Raw genomic sequence first — 17,892 nt, 5'->3', positions numbered from 1 at the left:
AGAGCAGGGGGTTCTGGGAGCAGGGGGCGGGGCTGAGAGCAGGGGGTTCTGGGAGCAGGGGGCGGGGCTCTATGAGCTGGGTGTGTAGCTTGACCCCCTTGCTATGGTTCTGGAGTCACCTGTAGGACAGACTGGGTAAAGGTGGCAGATTTCCTTCCCTGAAGGACATTAGTGAACCAGATGGGTTTTTCTGATTATCAACAATGGTTTCATGGTTACCGTTACTGAGACTAGTTTTCAACTCCAGATTGATTAATTGAATTCAAATTCCACCAGCTGTCCTAATGAGATTCCAGCTCTGATGAAGAGTCATCCAGACTCGAAACGTTAACTCTTTTCTCTCTCCACAGATGCTGTCAGACGTGCTGAGATTTTCCAGCATTTTTGTGTTTTTGTTGCAGATTTTGGCATCTGCAGTATTTTGCTTTTATATTAGGATGATGAGTGACTTGAGGGCAACTTCCAGATGGTGGTGCTCTTCATAGAACCATAGAACCCTACAGTGCAGAAAGAGGCCCTTCTGCCCATCGAGTCTGCACCGAGCACAATCCCACCCAGTCCCTACCCCCATATATTATACCCACTAATCCCTCTAACCTATGCATCCCTGGACTCTAAGGGGCAATTCCTTAGCATAGCCAATCAACCTAATGCGCACATCTTTGGACTATGGGAGGAAACCAGAGTACCCAGAGGAAACCCACGCAGACAGTGACCTGAGCCGGGAATCGAACCCAGGACCCTGGAGCTGTGAAGCAGCAGTGCTAACCACTGTGCTACCGTGCCATCTCTTATGTGTTAGCTATTCTTGTTCGTAGAAGGGGTGCTAGTCAAGTGGGTTGCTTTGTTCTGGATGGTGTTGAGCTTCTTCAGTGTGTCTCAACAAGGTAAGTATAGAATATTCCATCAAACTCCTGCCATGTATCTCTTACACAATGGACAGGATTTGGGGAGTCAGGAGGTGCATTACTCACCACAGGATTCCCAGCCTCTGACCTGCTCTTGTAACCTAGACCAGTTCAGTTTCTGATCAATGATGTTGATAGTGGATTCAGCAATGCTAATGCTGTCAAATGATGGTTAAATTCTTGTTGGAGATGGTCATTGTCTGACTCTTGTGTGATACAAATGTTACTTGCCACTTGTCAGCCTAAGCCTGGATATTGGCCAGGTCTTGCTGCGTTTGGACATGGGCTGCTTCAGAGGAGACGCAAATGGCGCTGAATATTGTGCAATCACCAGCAAGTATCCATACCTCCTACCTCGTGATGGAAGGACGGTCATTGGTGAAGCTACAGATGATATTGGACTGAGAAACTCCAGTAGTGATGTTTTGGGACTGATCTCCAACTGCCACAACCATCTTCTTTTGTGTCAGGTGTGACTCAAACCAGCGGAGTGTCAATACGCTGGAATAAAATGATGACTAATGAATTGGATAAAAGGAAATTGAAAAGGATTCAGCTGCACTGAGAGCTTTGAAATGCAGATTATCTCAATAACAGGGTGAAAAGATATTTACCTAACAGAGGTGTATAACAACAGGGCATAAAACTACAAGAGTTACAGGTATAAATGGTAGGAGTTCAAAAGAGTAAATTAGATTGAATGTTGCACTTACCTTGCTAAAAGAAGGAAGTTCATGTAAGAAAGATTCCAGGCACATTGTTCAGATAAGGTGAGTTCAAGATAAATAAGTATATCAGTGGCAGGATTGGGCCTGAAGTGAAGAACAGAGCCGATGGGTGAAGAAGGTCAGACCACACCTCGCTTGAAGCTGAGTTGACTCCCAAAAACAAACGTTTACCTGGAAACTGCTGTTTAAACTCTTAAATGTTTGCTACATTAATGAGAAGAAAATTTCCCAAAAGATACGGGTTGTGTGTGGTAATTGTTGCAGGATTTGGCTTACAATGTTAAAATCTATAGGATGTTTTTTAGGGGAAATAGGTACTCTCTGAGTTTAGAACATAAGAAATAGGAGCAGGAGTCGGCCATCTAGCCCCTCGAGCCTGCCCCGCCATTCAATAAGATCATGGCTGATCTGAAGTGGCTCAGTTCCACATTCCCGCCCTCTCCCCATAACCCTTAATCCCCTTGCCTATCAAAAACCCATCAACCCGCGTCTTAAATATATTTAGCGAGGCAGCCTCCACCACCTCAACAGGCAGAGAATTCCAGAGATTCACCACCCTTTGAGTGAAGAAGTTCCTCCTCAACTCCGTTCTAAACCGCCCCCCCCCCCTTTATCTTGAGGCTGTGCCCTCTAGTCCTACTGTCCTTTCTGAGCGGGAAGAGCCTCTCCACCTCTATCCTATCCATCCCATTCATCATCTTATACGTCTCAATGAGATCTCCCCTCATTCTTCTAAACTCTAACGAGTACAAGGGGTCAATTTAAGTTTACCGTGTGTGTGGCCATTATTCTAGTGAAATATAATTTTGTAGTTAATTTTTCATTCTGTATCACTGCCTTTTTGCGTGTTTTACAATTTAATGATTTTTTTCCTTGAATGATGACAAGACTGGAAGCTACCTCACTGGTATTCATCTCTTTCCTCACGTTATATACCAAATTATAAAATAAACAGTTAAGATCCGATGTTCGAAGCTTCCCTTTGGGATTTGCAATACCCTCACATTTAACATCAGTGGGGTTGTTAACTGGCGGGTTATTCCCCTGATACTTATCGACTCGATAGAATCCTGACAGTGCAGGAGGCCGTCATTCGACCCATCAAGCCTGAACCTCTGGAATTCAGTTTTATGCCTGTGTTACAACCAAGAGAGAGTGCAGAATGTAGTGTTGCAGTCATACAGTGTTGAGACAGATCAATTGAATCCAAGGCAGGTCCATTCAAAAGTCTGATGGCAGCAGGGAAGAAGCTGTTCTTGGGCAGGTTGGTATGAGATCTCAGACTTTTGTATCTTTTTCCCGACGGAAGAAGGTGGAAGAGAGAATGTCCGGGGTGTGTGTGGATTATGCTGGCTGCTTTTCCGAGGCAGCAGGAAGTGTAGACAGTGTCAGTGGAAGGGTGACTGGTTTCAGTGATGGACTGGACTTCATTCACGACCCGTTATAGTTTCTTGTGGTCTTAGACAGAGCAGAAGACATGCCAAGCTGTGATATAATCAGAAAGAGTGCTTTCTATGGTGCATCTGTAGAAGTTGGTGAGAGTTGTAGCGGACATGTCAAATTTCCTTAGTCTCCTGAGAAAGCAGAAGTTTTGGTGGGCTTTCTTAACTGTAGCATCTTCATGAAGGGACCAGGACAAGCTGTTTGTGATCTGGACACCAAAAAACTTAAAGCTCTCGACCATTTCTACTTCATCCCCATTGATGTAGACAGGGGCATGCCCTCCACTACGTTTCCTAAAGTGGTGACTATCTCCTTTGTTGACATTGAGGGAAAGATTATTGTCATTGCACCAGTTCACCGGATTCTCTGTCTCTTTCTTGTACTCCGTCTCGTTTTTATTTGAGACCTGACCCACAATGCTGGTGTCATCAGCAGACCTGAAAATCGAGTTGGCCAGGAATTTGGTTATGCAGTAAGAGATGTATAAGGAGTATAGTAAGGGACTGAGGACACAGCCTTGCGGAGCAAGGATTCACTCATTGTCAATGTTCCTCTAGAGACGAAAGGTTAAATCATCCTCTTTGTAGGTTGCAGAGCTTCTAATCAGACCCCTGGTGGTTCCAGTTTGTTTAAAACACAATATTATTCGAAATGCAGAGGTTGAGACATAGTTACATTCATGGCCAGAAATACTTGGGAGGTGTCTCAAGGACAAAGCGTAGGCTTAAAAAACACATTTTAAAGGGGGATTCTTTAGTTTATTGGTTTATTGCACGGTTCCCCACGGCTGCTGCCAACAGTTCTGAATCATCATCTTTATAAGACCCTCGTCAGACCCCACTTGGAGTACTGTGCGCAGTTCTGGTCACCTCACTACAAGAAGGATGTGGAAGCTATTGAGAGGGTGCAGAGGAGATTTACAAGGATGTTGCCTGGATTGGGAGGCATGCCTTATGAAGATAGGTTGAGGGAGCTAGGTCTTTTCGCCCTGGAGAGGCAAAGGTTGAGAGGCGACCTGATAGAGGTTTATAAAATGTTGAGAGGAATAGGGTGGATTCTTCGAGGCTATTTCCCAGGGCTGAAATGGTCACTATGAGAGGACACAGGTTTAAGGTGCTGGGCAGCAAGTACAGAGGAGATGTCAGGGGTAAGTTTTTCACTCAGAGGGTGGTGAGTGAGTGGAATTGGCTGCCTTCGGTGGTGGTAGAGACGAACTCGCTGGTGTCTTTTAAAAGACTTCTGGATGAGTATAGGGGATCTAATGGGATTGGGAGTTACAGATAGTTCTGTGGCTTGGTAGGTATAGATGTGATCGGCGCAACTTGTGGGCCGAAGGGCCTGTTTGTGCTGTAATTGTGGCATGTCTCACACGTTGACTTAGCTTTTAACAAGTCATCTGGGTTGAGTTTCTGATCCCTTAGGGCATTATGAGGACAATCGCCAAAAATTGAAAAAACTCAAGTTAATTACCCCCAAAACATTTGACCTTCTGTGAACTCAGGTTGCTTCAAGATTCAGTTTGCACAGACCAGGACTTGTCCATTAAACTGGCCACACCTCTCCAGGTCAGAACCATGAGTTTCCAGTGGCCGAACTAAACTCTTCAAACAGCAATCGTTCTCATGGGCACACAGGCACCAGCAAACAAGTTTTCTCCTTTTTAAAAATATTTAATTCAGAAACCAACCAGTGTAGACTGACGCAAATAATAAATGGTTCAGAATCTTGTTTTTGGAAAAGATAAATTTTGGTGATTTTAAATCTGGTTACTCAGGTGGAGGAATGCACACTTAATAAAAATCTTAACCAATGAACCCATTTTCATAGAATCCCTGCAGTGCAGAAGGAGGCCATTCAGCCCATCGAGTCTGCACCGACCATAATCCCACCCAGGCCCTATTCCCGTAACCTCTCATATTTACACTGCTAATTCCCCTGACATTTGTATTAATAAACTTGCATCGATTTACTGCACTTAAAATGTGATGTTCCAACGCACAACTTGATTGCACTGATTCATGGATAATTTGAGTATTAAATAATTGTTAGCCCCAATTTGAAGGGTAACATAACCAGCATATTTATGGGTGCAATTTTCCCCATTGTGTCCAATAGAAACTCTGCTGCCTTTTGGTTTTATACTCAGCAGTCTGTGTCTTACACTGTGGCTACATCAAGTGTGGCAATGCTAGGATGTCCAATTTACTCTGCAAAGAAAAAATACAGATAAACACACGAGGACGTTAGTATTGGGGAATTTAATGTCATTCAATTTCAGCACCAAGCATTTTCAGGATTTCAATTGTACAGCATGGATCTCTGTGGAAGAAGATTCACAACAAAACAACCTCATTAATACAACACACCTGCAAGGCTACTGGAAAAACACTAGGCAAGTTCCTGGCTGAGTGGCACTGAGGGAGCTAGCACAGACAAGACAGGCTCAATGGCCTCTTTCTCTGCTGGTACAGCTCTATGATTGGAGACCAATATCACTTTTCAACCTATACTCCTCTTCGGACCACTGCTTGTTCGCTCCAGTGTTTCAGTCATTACATTCCTTATTACCCTCTCCTCATCTCCCAACATAAACCAGCTTTCTGACTATAACACTATTGTTCCCCAGATTCCTTCTGATCAGTCATTCACTTGTTCCACTCAAAGCTCAGGAATGCTACATAATGTTAAGATGTTGTACTGCTGTACCTGAGTGTTGGGCATCAGCCTGGAGGCAGACACAGGGTGAATAGATTATTTCATACCAGAAATAGGACTTTTGCAGGCAGAGTCAATTTGACTGTCACAGTCAAATACCCCTGCAGCAGAATTGGTGATACTAGAAACTCTTCATCTTTCTGAAATGTTACAAAATGATAAAAGCATTTACATTCACCCCATTTAAACAAGAAGTGCTCTGCACTGAGAAAATGGGGTCTGTACATGCATGGACATAAATAACATGCGTTTCCAACTAGTGACCAGTTCCACCAAGAGCTACCACTCCAAATCAAATCTCCCTTGTAAAAGGAGGAGGCTAGTAGCGGGATACACATTAAATATTTAGATTTGATGGAAAGATAAGCAAGAATGACTGTTACAATCTTTACTTTGTTAACCACAACTCCACACTTCTGTTCATCAATATAAGTAATTAAATCTGTAAGGGGACAAAAGAACATCAGATATAATCAGAAAATAGTGTCATTGCAGCACCCAAACATAGTGAAGCAAATGACTGTGAATTATAGGAGCAACACATATATTCTGAGCAAGATTTACAGACATATCCTCCCCCGCTCCATCCCCATTGTGTTCTGGACATGGATTCCCCCTTGTTATAATTTAATTATTACCAATGTAATAAAGGGACAGTAACAGGGAGGTTGTTGTTACTGGACTAGTAATCCAGAGACCTGGACCAATGATTTAGTGACTCCCTGCTACACTAGCTGCAGAATTTAAACTGAGTTAAAGAAACCATGACTTGTAGAGCAGCAACAGTTAGTCTGAAGATGAGCAAACCTGCTTTTGGAACTTGAGAATATGTATATAACATGCCCAAGATATTTTGCTTACCAAAGTCCAGTTCATTTTGCAAACCCAGCTGTCAAGTAACTCAGGGTTTTAATTCATATCTTTACACTAAGTTGGAATACTTTCCATGATTTGATCTAAGTCAAAGTCCTTTCTTTAAAAAAAAGGTAACATTCAATTCTGGAAAACAGTTTTATATAACAGACTGTATTAATACGTTGGGGGTCCTCCCCAGGGATCAGGCACAGTGGAGAACGCCCAGGCTTTTCCAAACTCCTTCTACGAGAAGGTTCTGGTGAGAATGTCTTGGTTTTGTTCTTGATGCAAAGTCCCAATTCCAACAGCAGGGGCCGGAAGAGGTGGTCTGCTAACCAGTTTCAACTATAGACAAATAATAAAAATCATATGAATTTTTTTTTGGTGTGAAATGAATTGGTGCGGTGATATTAACAAATACTTATTGTGGAAACATGACCAAGTGAACAGGTCTATAAAAACAGTAGTAAGTTTAAGTGGTCAAGATAAAGGCTACACCTAAACTACATCAAACAACCGATCTTCACTAGCAGCCAAATATTTAGCTTTGGTAATTGTCTCATGATTGAAATGTATCTTTTTCTGTCTTGCCCCATTTTTCACTTCACAGGTCCTTAATAAAAGTTTCATCGAGGCAGCATGGTGACACAGTGATTAGCACTGCTGCCTCACAGCGCCAGGGACACAGGTTCAGTTCCCAGCTTGAGTCACTGTCTGTGCAGAGTCTGCATGTTCTCCCCGTGTCTGTGTGGGTTTGCTCCAGGTGCTCTGGTTTCCTCCCACAGTCTGAAAGATGTGCTGGTTAGATGCATTGGCCATACTAAATTCTCCTTCAGTGTACCCAAACAGGCACTGGAGTATGGCGACCAGGGGATTTTCACATCAACTTCATTACAGTGTTAATGCAATGTGATACTAATAAATAAACTTACATTTTTGAGGTTATTAAAAGACATTCAATGAATGCAGGTTGTAGGTGAATGAGAACCTCCTTTCTCCCAGAGACCATCAGGTCATCGATTACACCTCAACCATTTCATATTTCAAGATATTCCAAGCAAGCCACTTAGTTCATGGACAATAAATACTGGCCTTGCGTGTGATGCCCACGTTTCATGAGGAATTTGAAGAGTTAACAAGCAAAAGTATCTTTATTCACACATCTTCACTGTCCAACCCAATTCTCAATCCTCCAAAGACATCCTTTCCCCATATCCTTCATTATTTGTACCAAGACAACTTGAACTTCTGGATTAGCTGTACTCAGTATGACTATTAATGCTAACCAAGGTGACTATGCAAATTTGATAGGAAACTACTTAGGTCCATTCCTACAGTACAGTCATGACTGTACCTTGTAAAGTACTCAATTGACTGGAAAAAAACTTTTGGGTCTCCTGTGTTTGTGAAAGACAGTTTATAAATGCAAGCTTGCTTTCTTTATAAGTAGTGTGCCAACTATACAGAACTCGATCCCACGTCTACATTAAGTTTCAAGAATATCGCTCCAACAAGACTTTAAAACATCGCATTTCAATCAAAAGAGCTACTAACGTTTGATCATTAACTCGGACATATGACCGCTTACCTTGCATGCTAACTGTTTTTCAAACCTGGGAGATACAAAAAACCATGGACCCATGTTCTGCGGTTCCTCTTGACTCCATATAAAGTCTGAAAAACGACATCTAGTTTAGTATTCACAGCACGTAAAAACTGCCCTCAAGGCAGTTGTGGCTGTTATGTTTGTTAACGTGTTACTGATTACTCAAAAGTAATTCATTATATATTAAACACTTCGAGATATGATACGGTGCAAAGCAAATACAACTTTTTTTTCAGTGCATCAACACTTTGACCAATGTGGAACTTAGATTAGGAAGGTTCATAAATCAGGGCTGTGTGAGGTCCTTAGCCAGTAAAAGTGCCAAATTAGGCCTCAACATTTCTAACTTAGGGAGAGAAAAAAGCAAAATGTAAAAGAAAATCCAGGGTTCATTTTTTCTTAATGTTATCTTGTGTTTCTGACTGGAAAATGTAACTAAGCGCTGAATTAACAGTGGTCCCTCCAGGGGGAGTGTGCTGACACTTGATGTGAAAGCTTAGAATTACAGCTTTAATGTTTGGGGTGAGATCTGAGGGACAGCCAATGCCAATGGAATAATGCCCCACGTGAAGCAGCAGGAAAGCTGGTTTTGAAGTACCTGTAACCTACGGCAACAACATCAGAATTAAGTTTTTTGTTGTTCATTCGAGAGATTTGGCTATTGCTGGCTAGGACAGCATTTAATTCCTATCCATACCTTCTTGAACCCCTGCAGTCCATGTAGTGTAGGTATGCCCACAGCGCTTTTGGGGAGGGAGTTCCAGAATTTTGACCCAGCAACAATGAAGGAATGATGATATATTTTCAAGCCAAGATGGTGAGTGACTTGAAGGGGAACCTCCAGGTGGTGGTGTTCGCTTGCATCTGCTGCCTTTGTCCTTCAAGATAGTAGTGGGCGTGAGTTTGGAAGATGCCTCTAAGTGCATCTTGTAGATGGAAGACACTCCTACCACTGTTGGTTGATGGTGGAGGGAATGAATGTTTGTGAAAGAGGTGCCAATCAGCTATATTGTTCTGGACGGCGCTGATCTTTTTCCGTGTTGGAACTGCACTCATCCAAGCAAAGAAAGTATTCCATCACATTGACTTGTACCTTGTAGATGGTGGGCAGACTTTGGGGAATCAGGAGGTGAGTTACTCGCTACAGGATTCCTAGCCTCTGAATTGCTCTTGTAGCCACAGTATTTATATGGCTAGTCCAGTTCATTTTTTTGTCAATGGTAACCCCCAGGATGTTGATAGTGGGGGAATACAGTGATGGTAATTCCATTGAATATCAAGGGACGATTGTTAGGTTCTCTTGTTGCCTGGCACTTGTGTGGCGTGAATGTTATTTGCTACTTCTCAGCAGAAGCCTGGATATTGCCCAGGTCTTGCTGAATTTCCCCGATTTCCATTAACTCCAGCTTTGCTCGGGTCACTTGATGCTACCTATACTCAAATGTTGCATTGATGGCAAGGGCAGTTACTCTCCCCTCACTTCAACTGTTTCATCCATGTTTGAACGAAGCCTGCAATAAGGTCAGGAACTGAGTTAAACGACGATTTAGCAGTGCTTCAGGTGATGTATGATAACAAGCTACATTTATGTAACACACAAATGTTTGCATGGTGCTTCATAGGGCAACACAGTGGCCCAGTGGTTAGCACAGCTGCCTCACAGCGCCATTGGACCCAGTTTGATCCCTGACTTGGGTCACTGTCTGTGTGGAGTTTGTATGTTCTCACTGTGTCAGCGACTGATGTACGAGGGCACCATGGTCTCGGTGAGTATCCACCTCTCTCAATTTATACCCATTCAAGTAATAATCTGTCTTCCTATCATTGCTACCAAAGTGAATAATCTCACATTTATCCACATTATACTGCATCTGCCGTGCAGATGTCCACACACTTAGCCTGAAGCATCTCTGCATCTTCCTCACAGCTCACCCTCCCGCCCAACTTTATATCATCTGCAAATTCAGAGCTAATACATCTGCCAAATCAGTAATATATAATGTAAACAGTTGGGTTCTTGCACAGATCTCTGTGGAACCCCACTAGTCACTGACTACCAATCAGAAGAAGATGCATTTATGCCAACTCTTTGCTTCCTATCTGCGAACCAGCTTTCTATTCATCTCAAGACCTTTCCTGCAATCCCATGTGCCCTAACTTTATACAGTACTCTGTTGTGTGAGACCTTGTCAAAAGTCTTCTGAAAGTCTAAATAAATCACATCCACTGGTTCTCCCTGGTCAACTCTACTAGTTACATCCTCAAAGAACTCACATAGATTCGTTAAGTATGATTTCCCTTATCTAAATCCATGCTGACTTTGTCTGATTATGCCACTGCTTTCCAAATGCCGAGTTATGAAATCCTCGATAATGGACTCTAGAAACTTCCCCAGTACCGATGTCAGGCTCACTGGTCTATAGTTCCTTGTTTTCTCTCGACCTCCTTTTTGAATCGCAGGCTTATATTAGCTACCCTCCAATCTGTAGGAATTATTCCAGAGTCCAAAGAATTTTGGAAAATAACCACCAATGGACCTACTATTTCCAGGGCCACTTCCTTATGTACTCTGGGATGAAGATTATCAGGACCTGGACATTTATCCATCTTCAATCCCATAAATTTCCCCAAAACATTTCTCTACTAATGCTGATTTCCTTCTGCTCCTCACTAAAACATGTTTCTCTCAGCACTTCTGGTACATTATTCATGTCTTCCTATGTGAAGACTGAAGTAAAATACAAATTTAATTCCTTGTTATGAATTCTCCCGTTTCTGACTGTAAGGGACCCACATTCAGTTTTGTCAATCTTTTTTCTGTTTACGTATCTGTAGAAACTTTGACTGTTTTTACGTTCCCCGCTAGCTTAATTTCACACTCTATTTTTCCCTTCTTAATCAATCCCTTAGTCCTCCTTTGCTGAATTTTAAATGGCTCCCAATTCTCAGGCTATTGTCTTTTCTTGCCAATTTGTATGCTCCTTCCTTGAATCTGATACTATCTCTAATTTCCCTTGTAAGCCAAAGTTTGGCCATAATTTTCTTACCATTCTTATGCCAGACAGGAATAAGCAACTTCTGGAGTTCACCTATTCGTACTTTAAATGTCTGCCATTGCCTGTCCACTGTCTTTCCTTTCAGTAATGTTTCCCAGACTACCTTGGCCAATTCATGTCTCATACCATCATAGTTTTGTTAATCGAGATTCCGGACCCTGGTCTCAGAATCAACTACATCACTATGTATCTTGACAGAGAATTCTACCATATTATGGTCACTCATCCCCAAGGGCTCTCTTGCAATTAGATTGACAACTAATCCTTTCTTATTGCACAACACCCTATTTCCTTTTTCGTTCCTCAAAGTATTGGTCCAGAAAACCATCCTGTATAAACTCCAGAAATTTCCCCTCTATTGGACTGTGCCTAATTTAACTCTCCCAATCTATATGCAGATTCAAGTCACTCATAATCATTGATGTTCCTTGAACACACGCATCTCTGATTTCCTATATACGCTTTTCCCAACATTACCACTATGGTTTGGTGGTCTGTATACCACCCCCACCAATGTTTTTTGCCCCTTCTTGTTTCTTAACACAACCCAGACAGGTTCCATGTCATCTATGCTAATATTGTTCCTCTATATCCACTTTGGAAGAAATAATAGTAGGAAGGAATATTATTTAAATGGTGAAAAGTTGCAGCGTGCTACTGTGCAGAGGGACCTGGGAGTCCTTGTGCATGAATCGCAAAAACTCAGTCCGCAGGTGCAGCAGGTGATAAAGAAGGCAAATGGAATGTTGGCCTTTATCGCGAGGGGAATAGAATATAAAAGCAGGGAGGTCTTGCTGCAACTGTACAAGGCACTGGTGAGGCCGCAATTGGAGTACTGTGTGCAGTTTTGGTCCCCTTATTTGCGAAAGGATATATTGGCCTTGGAGGGAGTACAGAGAAGGTTCACCAGGCTGATACCGGAGATGAGGGGGTTAGCTTATGAGGAGAGATTAAATAGGCTAGGCCTGTACTCGTCAGAGTTTAGAAGGCTGAGGGGGGGATCTTATAGAGACTTACAAGATAATGAAGAGGCTAGACAGGGTAGAGGTAGAGAGATTCTTGCCACTTAGAAAGGAAACCAGAACTAGAGGGCACAGCCTCAAAATAAGTCGGGGGGGGGCAGTTTAGAACAGAGTTGAGGAGGGACTTCTTCACTCAAAGGGTGGTGAATCTCTGGAATTCTCTGCCCATTGAAGTGGTGAATACCTCGTTGAATACATTTAAGTCACGGGTAGATAGATTTCTGATAGATGAGGGAATTAAGGGTTATGGGGAGAAAGCGGGAAAGTGGAACTGATCCACTTCAGATCATCCATGGTCTTGTTGAGTGGCGGGGCAGGCTCGAAGGGCTAGATGGCCTACTCCTGCTCCTATTTCTTATATTCTTACATTGTATCAAAATCTTCTTTAATCAACGATACAACTCTGTCACCTTTTCCTTTGTCTATCCTTTCTAAATACTGAATGTTGGTTCCCACCCTTGGTCACATTGGAGCCACGTTTCGGTAATGCGAACTATATCATACCCCTTTACATCTATCTGGGCAACTAATTCATCCATTTTGTTTCAAATGCTCCGAGCAACAAAACCTTAAGATGAGCCCTTTTAACATTTCTTGCACATTGAATATTTTATCCAGACGGTGTCTGATTGGTAATACATATTGGAGGCTAGTGCGGTATTTGTTAAGCATGCCTGACCTTTTGCATTTTTATATTTATCCATCTGTTGTTGAAGAGCTTCCAGTGGGAAAGGACAGAGTTCCTCCACCCTGATGAGTGCTATTTTCTGTCCGGCATCACCGAGAGATTCTCTGTGTTTGACCAGAGTGTAATAGTGCTTTCCAGAACACATCACCACTCGAGTCACACTGAAATAAATAAGAATTGACAAAAAAAACATAATTAAGTGACCGTTGTAGGAATGTAGTGCTATTGCATCACAAAAATAGAGACAATTGTCTGTAAAACAAATGATTGCTTTTAAAATGGTTTTCGACAAACACTAGAATTGCTGGTCTTCAGTAAGTCCAGGATCACATCAGTTCAGACAAACGTTACTCTAGCAGTAAAATTACAGAGAGATGCACCAAGATCCAAAGACGTGCAGGTTAGGTGGATTGGCCATGGCAAATTGCTCCTTAAGTGTCAGGGTAAATGTGTGGGGTTACAGGGATAGGGCCTGGCTGAGGTTTTGGTCAGTGCAGATTTGATGGGCTGAGTGGCCTCCTTCTGTACTGCAGGGATTCCATGATTATAGCACTGTGTTCATTAAATTCACCCCTACCACTGCTGAAGGGATGTCTGGGATTTGTAAAAATTTGCATAATAGAAATTCCTATTCAACAAACCGAATATACAAGGATTGCATTTGCTTTAGGGCAGTGAAGAGTGTATTTCTCTGATAATTTATTCCCATAGTTATTCAGTTAACCACACAGTTGTCCAAATAATGTAAATTTCCAACCCCTTATCCCTCTCTAGGGTAATGTGTGGATGACTCAGCTCTGAGTTAATTACGTGAAATACAAGGTAGTCTTGGTTTCACTATCTTCAGATACTCCCAGGAATTTGCTGGACAAATCTAGACACCAGTGCTGCAAAGATACTGTATGTTGGAGAAAGGAAGTGAAATAGGTTGCCACACCCCTCACAATGCAACATATTTGAAGCAAATATCCTGTATGCAGAACACACCAGCTGCTAAATACTGATTTGCAAGAACTGATTGTTTCACTTTTTTTCTCCCTTTAAACCAAAGGACAATATTTTAATATTTTTCCTAATAAAGTCCAGGATGCCCAGCTCAATAATGCATTCACTCAAAGTATCACATTGTCCCAGATATGGGCAGCATGATGGCACAATGATTAGCACTGCTGCCTCACAGTGCCAGGGATCCAGGTTCGATTCCTGGCTTGGATCGCTGTCTGTGGGGACAGTCTGCACGTTCTCCCCATGTTTGCGTGGGTTTCCTCCGGGTGCTCCGATTTCCTCCCACAGTCTGAAAGACGTACTTGTTTGGGTGCATTGGCCGTGCTAAATTCTCCCTCAGTGTAACCCGAACAGGCGCCAGAGTGTGGTGACGAGGGGATTTTCACAGTAACTTCATTCCAGTGTTAATGTCAGCCTATTTGTGACACTAATAAATAAACTTTACCTTTTAAAATGAATGAAATACCCTGGCTTAACAGAGATCCTTACTGCATCAGGAATTACTTCACAGACAGTGAATTTTCTCCAACAGTGTTCATGCTTGGCAAAATCCCAAAGGCAGTAATGGAATGAGGTTTTTTTTCACATTGTTGGTGGAAGCAAGAATATTGGTCAACCCACACCGATTTTCCACTCGTTGAACGGTGCAGTGGAGTTTCTCATGCCCACCTGAACAATCTGAAAACAATTTGAAGCATCTAAATGCTTCAAAAAAAAGCATTCCACAAAGGGAGAGGTTTCTATCTGTATGGATGCTGCAGGCTGGTTACATTTTAACAAGGTAGCTAAGGAGCAGGGGTCTCTCGCATCACAAATTGACTATAGGACAGTGGACAGGGATCCCTATTTATGCCCCTAGACTGTGATTTCATCATTTATTTAAGTTCATTTTGTGTCACAAGTAGGCTTACATTAACACTGCAATGGAGTTCCACACACTCTGGCACCAGCGCATCTTTCAGACTGGGGGAGGAAACCGGAGCACCCGGAGGAAACTCATGCAGACACGAGGAGAATGTGCAAACACTGCACAGACAGTGACCCAAGCCAGGGGTTGAACCTGGATCCCAGGTTCTATGAGGGCACCCTGAAATGAAATTCGAGCAGTTAAAAAAAAAAGGTTAGATGAGTAAAGGCAATATGAGAGGATGAAAGATTGAAAGAGTGAGTCTGTGTGGACCTCTGATGGCTGAAATCTCTGCCAATGAAAGAGATGCCGAGTAAGGGCAAGATTCAAGGCTGAGGTGGCAGCGATGTGTCTGTGGTGGCAAATAAGCTGGAGGAGGTGGAAGGCTCCTGCCCTGCCCAACAGTGCCCACCTCTTGTGTTGGAGCTGCTGAAACGTGCAGCATTGAGAACTCACCAGTTGCCCTTAACAGGAGCATAAAGGTGGTCAGTTTGGAAGCACATTGGGGATGACTGACCCACTGGGCACCTATCCAGCAAGTGCGGGCTCAGTGCCCTCATTTGATCCCGGCATTGTGGGTCCACCATGTCACCCGCATGACACCAAATAGGAGGGATTTTTGTCATTCACACATTGTGAAGGGTCAAAGCTCACATGCTGGACAACTATCACAGCTGGAAAAAGGAGACAGGAGTTTTAAAATTATGTAGATTGCAGAAAGGTTGGAGTGGGGTTGTTGAAACCCTGGGAAATAAAGTTAGTGGGAGACAGTGGCGATAAGACTTGATTTCAAATGATTTTAAAGAACAGAGACAGAAAAAATAGGATAGTGACGTGATCCCCATTTATTATGGAGCAACTCACACAAACACACACCTTCTTAAAAGTGATACAAGCATTGCAACACATAACAATGCTCTGCCTTTATATATAGATGGACACAAGAACACAAATTTATACTTGTTTGCATTCAAATATCTATGTAATATCTTTAGCTATGCATGTTATTAAATATGAATGACAAACGAGTGATTAAAAAGTGGGAACATTCCGGATATTGTCTTCATAATTATTTCGTTCACTATTTGCTTTCCATCAAAAAAAGTAAAAAATCAGTGCGACTATCTCGGAAAGAGAAACATAATTACGTTTTAGGATCCACCGACAAGTCCCCGAGGACGGGTTTAAAAGTGGTTCCTGGTGCCATCTCATCCAAACCAGAGACTGCAGCCTTCAGAAGGAAAGAATATCATCTCAGGAAATAATTCCATCTTACATTCATAATAAACAAGAAGGGGATAGTTAAACCACAAGAAAGAACTATTAAAATTATCATTATTTCTTGACAATTAAGTATTGACAAATGTGAGGTAATGCATTTTGGAAAGTCTAATACAGATAGGAAATATGCAGTAAATGACAGAACCTTTAAGAGTATTAATAGGCAGAGGGATCTGGGAGTACAGGTACACAGGTCACTGAAAGTGGCAATGCAAGTGGAGAAGGTAGTTAAGAAGGCATACGGCACGCTTGCCTTCATCAGTCGGGGCACTGAATTTAAAAATTGTCAAGTCATACTACGGCTTATAGAACCTCAGTTATAGAGTCGTAGAGGTTTACAGCATGGAAACAGGCCCTTCAGCCCAACTTGGTTCATGCCACCTTTTTTATAAACCCCTAAGCTAATCCCAATTGCCACATTTGGCCTATATCCCTCTATACCCACGTAACTGTCTAAAAGCTTTTTAAAAGACAAAATTGTACCTGCATCTACTACTACCTCTGCCAACTTGTTCCAGACATTAACCACCCTCTGTGTGAACAAATTGCCCCTCTGGACACTTTTGTATCTCTCCCCTCTCACCTTAAACCTACACCCTCTAGTTTTAGATTCCCCTTTTCCCCCTTTGGGAAAAGATATTGATTAGCTGATCTATGCCCCTCATTATTTTATAGACCTCTATAAGATCACACCTCAACCTCCTACGCTCCAGACAAAAATGCCCCAGTCTATCCAGCCTCTCCTTATAACTCAAACCATCAAGTCCCAGTAGCACCCAAGTAAATCTTTTCTGCACTCTTTCTAGTTTAATAATATCCTTTCTATAATAGGGTGACCAGAACTGCACACAGTATTCCAAGTGTGTCTTATACAACTTCAACAAGACGTCCTAACTCCTGTATCCAATGTTCTAACCAATGAAACCAAGCATGCCGAATGCCTTCTTCACCATTCTGTTCACCTGTGACTCCATTTTCAAGGAGCTATGAACATGCACTCCTCGATCTTTGTTCTGTAACTCTCCCCAACACTCTTCCATTAACTGAGTAAGTCCTGCCCTGGTTCAATCTATCAAAATGCATCACCTTGCATTTACTTAAATTAAACTCCATCTGCCATTGTCAGCCCACTGGCCCAATTGATCAAGATCCTGTTGCAATAGGAGATAACCTTCTTCACTGTCCACTACACCACCAATCTTGGAGTCATCTGCAAACTCACTAACCATGCCTCCTATATGCTCAGCCAAATCATTAATATAAATGACAAATAACAGCACTGATCCCCAGGGCCTCCAGTTTGAAAAACAACCCTCTACAACCACCCACTGGCTTCTGGCAAGAAGCCAATTTTGTATCCATTTAGACACCTCTCCCTGGATCCCGTGAGATTTAATCTTATGCAACAACCTACCATGTGGTACCTTGTCAAGGGCCTTGCTAAAGTCCATGTAAACAACATCAACTGCACTGCCCTCATCTACCTTCTTGGTTACCCCTTCAAAAAACTCAATCAAATTTGTGAGACATGATTTTCCACTCACAAAGCCATGCTGACTGTCCCTGATCAGTACTTGTGTCTCTAAATGCCGTTAGATCCTGTCTCTCAAAATACTTTTCAACAACTTATCCACCACAGATGTGAGGCTCATTGGCCTGTAGTTCCCAGGCTTTTCCC

General features: G+C 42.4%; 1 protein-coding gene across 1 annotated transcript in view; it reads right to left on the bottom strand.

The window, feature by feature from the left end:
• Nucleotides 1-5,318: 5,318 nt before the first annotated feature.
• The window catches only part of dhtkd1 (dehydrogenase E1 and transketolase domain containing 1), a 58,148-nt gene continuing 45,574 nt past the window's right edge, over nt 5,319-17,892 (bottom strand). Inside the window, exons 14-17 of the mRNA XM_080207743.1 lie at nt 16,082-16,164; nt 13,013-13,182; nt 8,238-8,323; nt 5,319-6,994 (exon numbers count right to left, since the gene is read on the bottom strand). Of these exons, the coding sequence (XP_080063869.1) occupies nt 6,893-6,994; nt 8,238-8,323; nt 13,013-13,182; nt 16,082-16,164 (441 nt within the window). The 3' untranslated portion in view covers nt 5,319-6,892. The remainder of the gene's footprint in view (nt 6,995-8,237; nt 8,324-13,012; nt 13,183-16,081; nt 16,165-17,892) is intronic.

Source organism: Carcharhinus amblyrhynchos, chromosome 19, assembly GCF_965287045.1.
Source record: "Carcharhinus amblyrhynchos chromosome 19, sCarAmb.v2.hapA, whole genome shotgun sequence".
NCBI classification, from domain to species: domain Eukaryota; kingdom Metazoa; phylum Chordata; class Chondrichthyes; order Carcharhiniformes; family Carcharhinidae; genus Carcharhinus; species Carcharhinus amblyrhynchos.
Note: the sequence above shows the minus strand (reverse complement) of the source record. Positions and strands in the feature narration are given on the sequence as shown.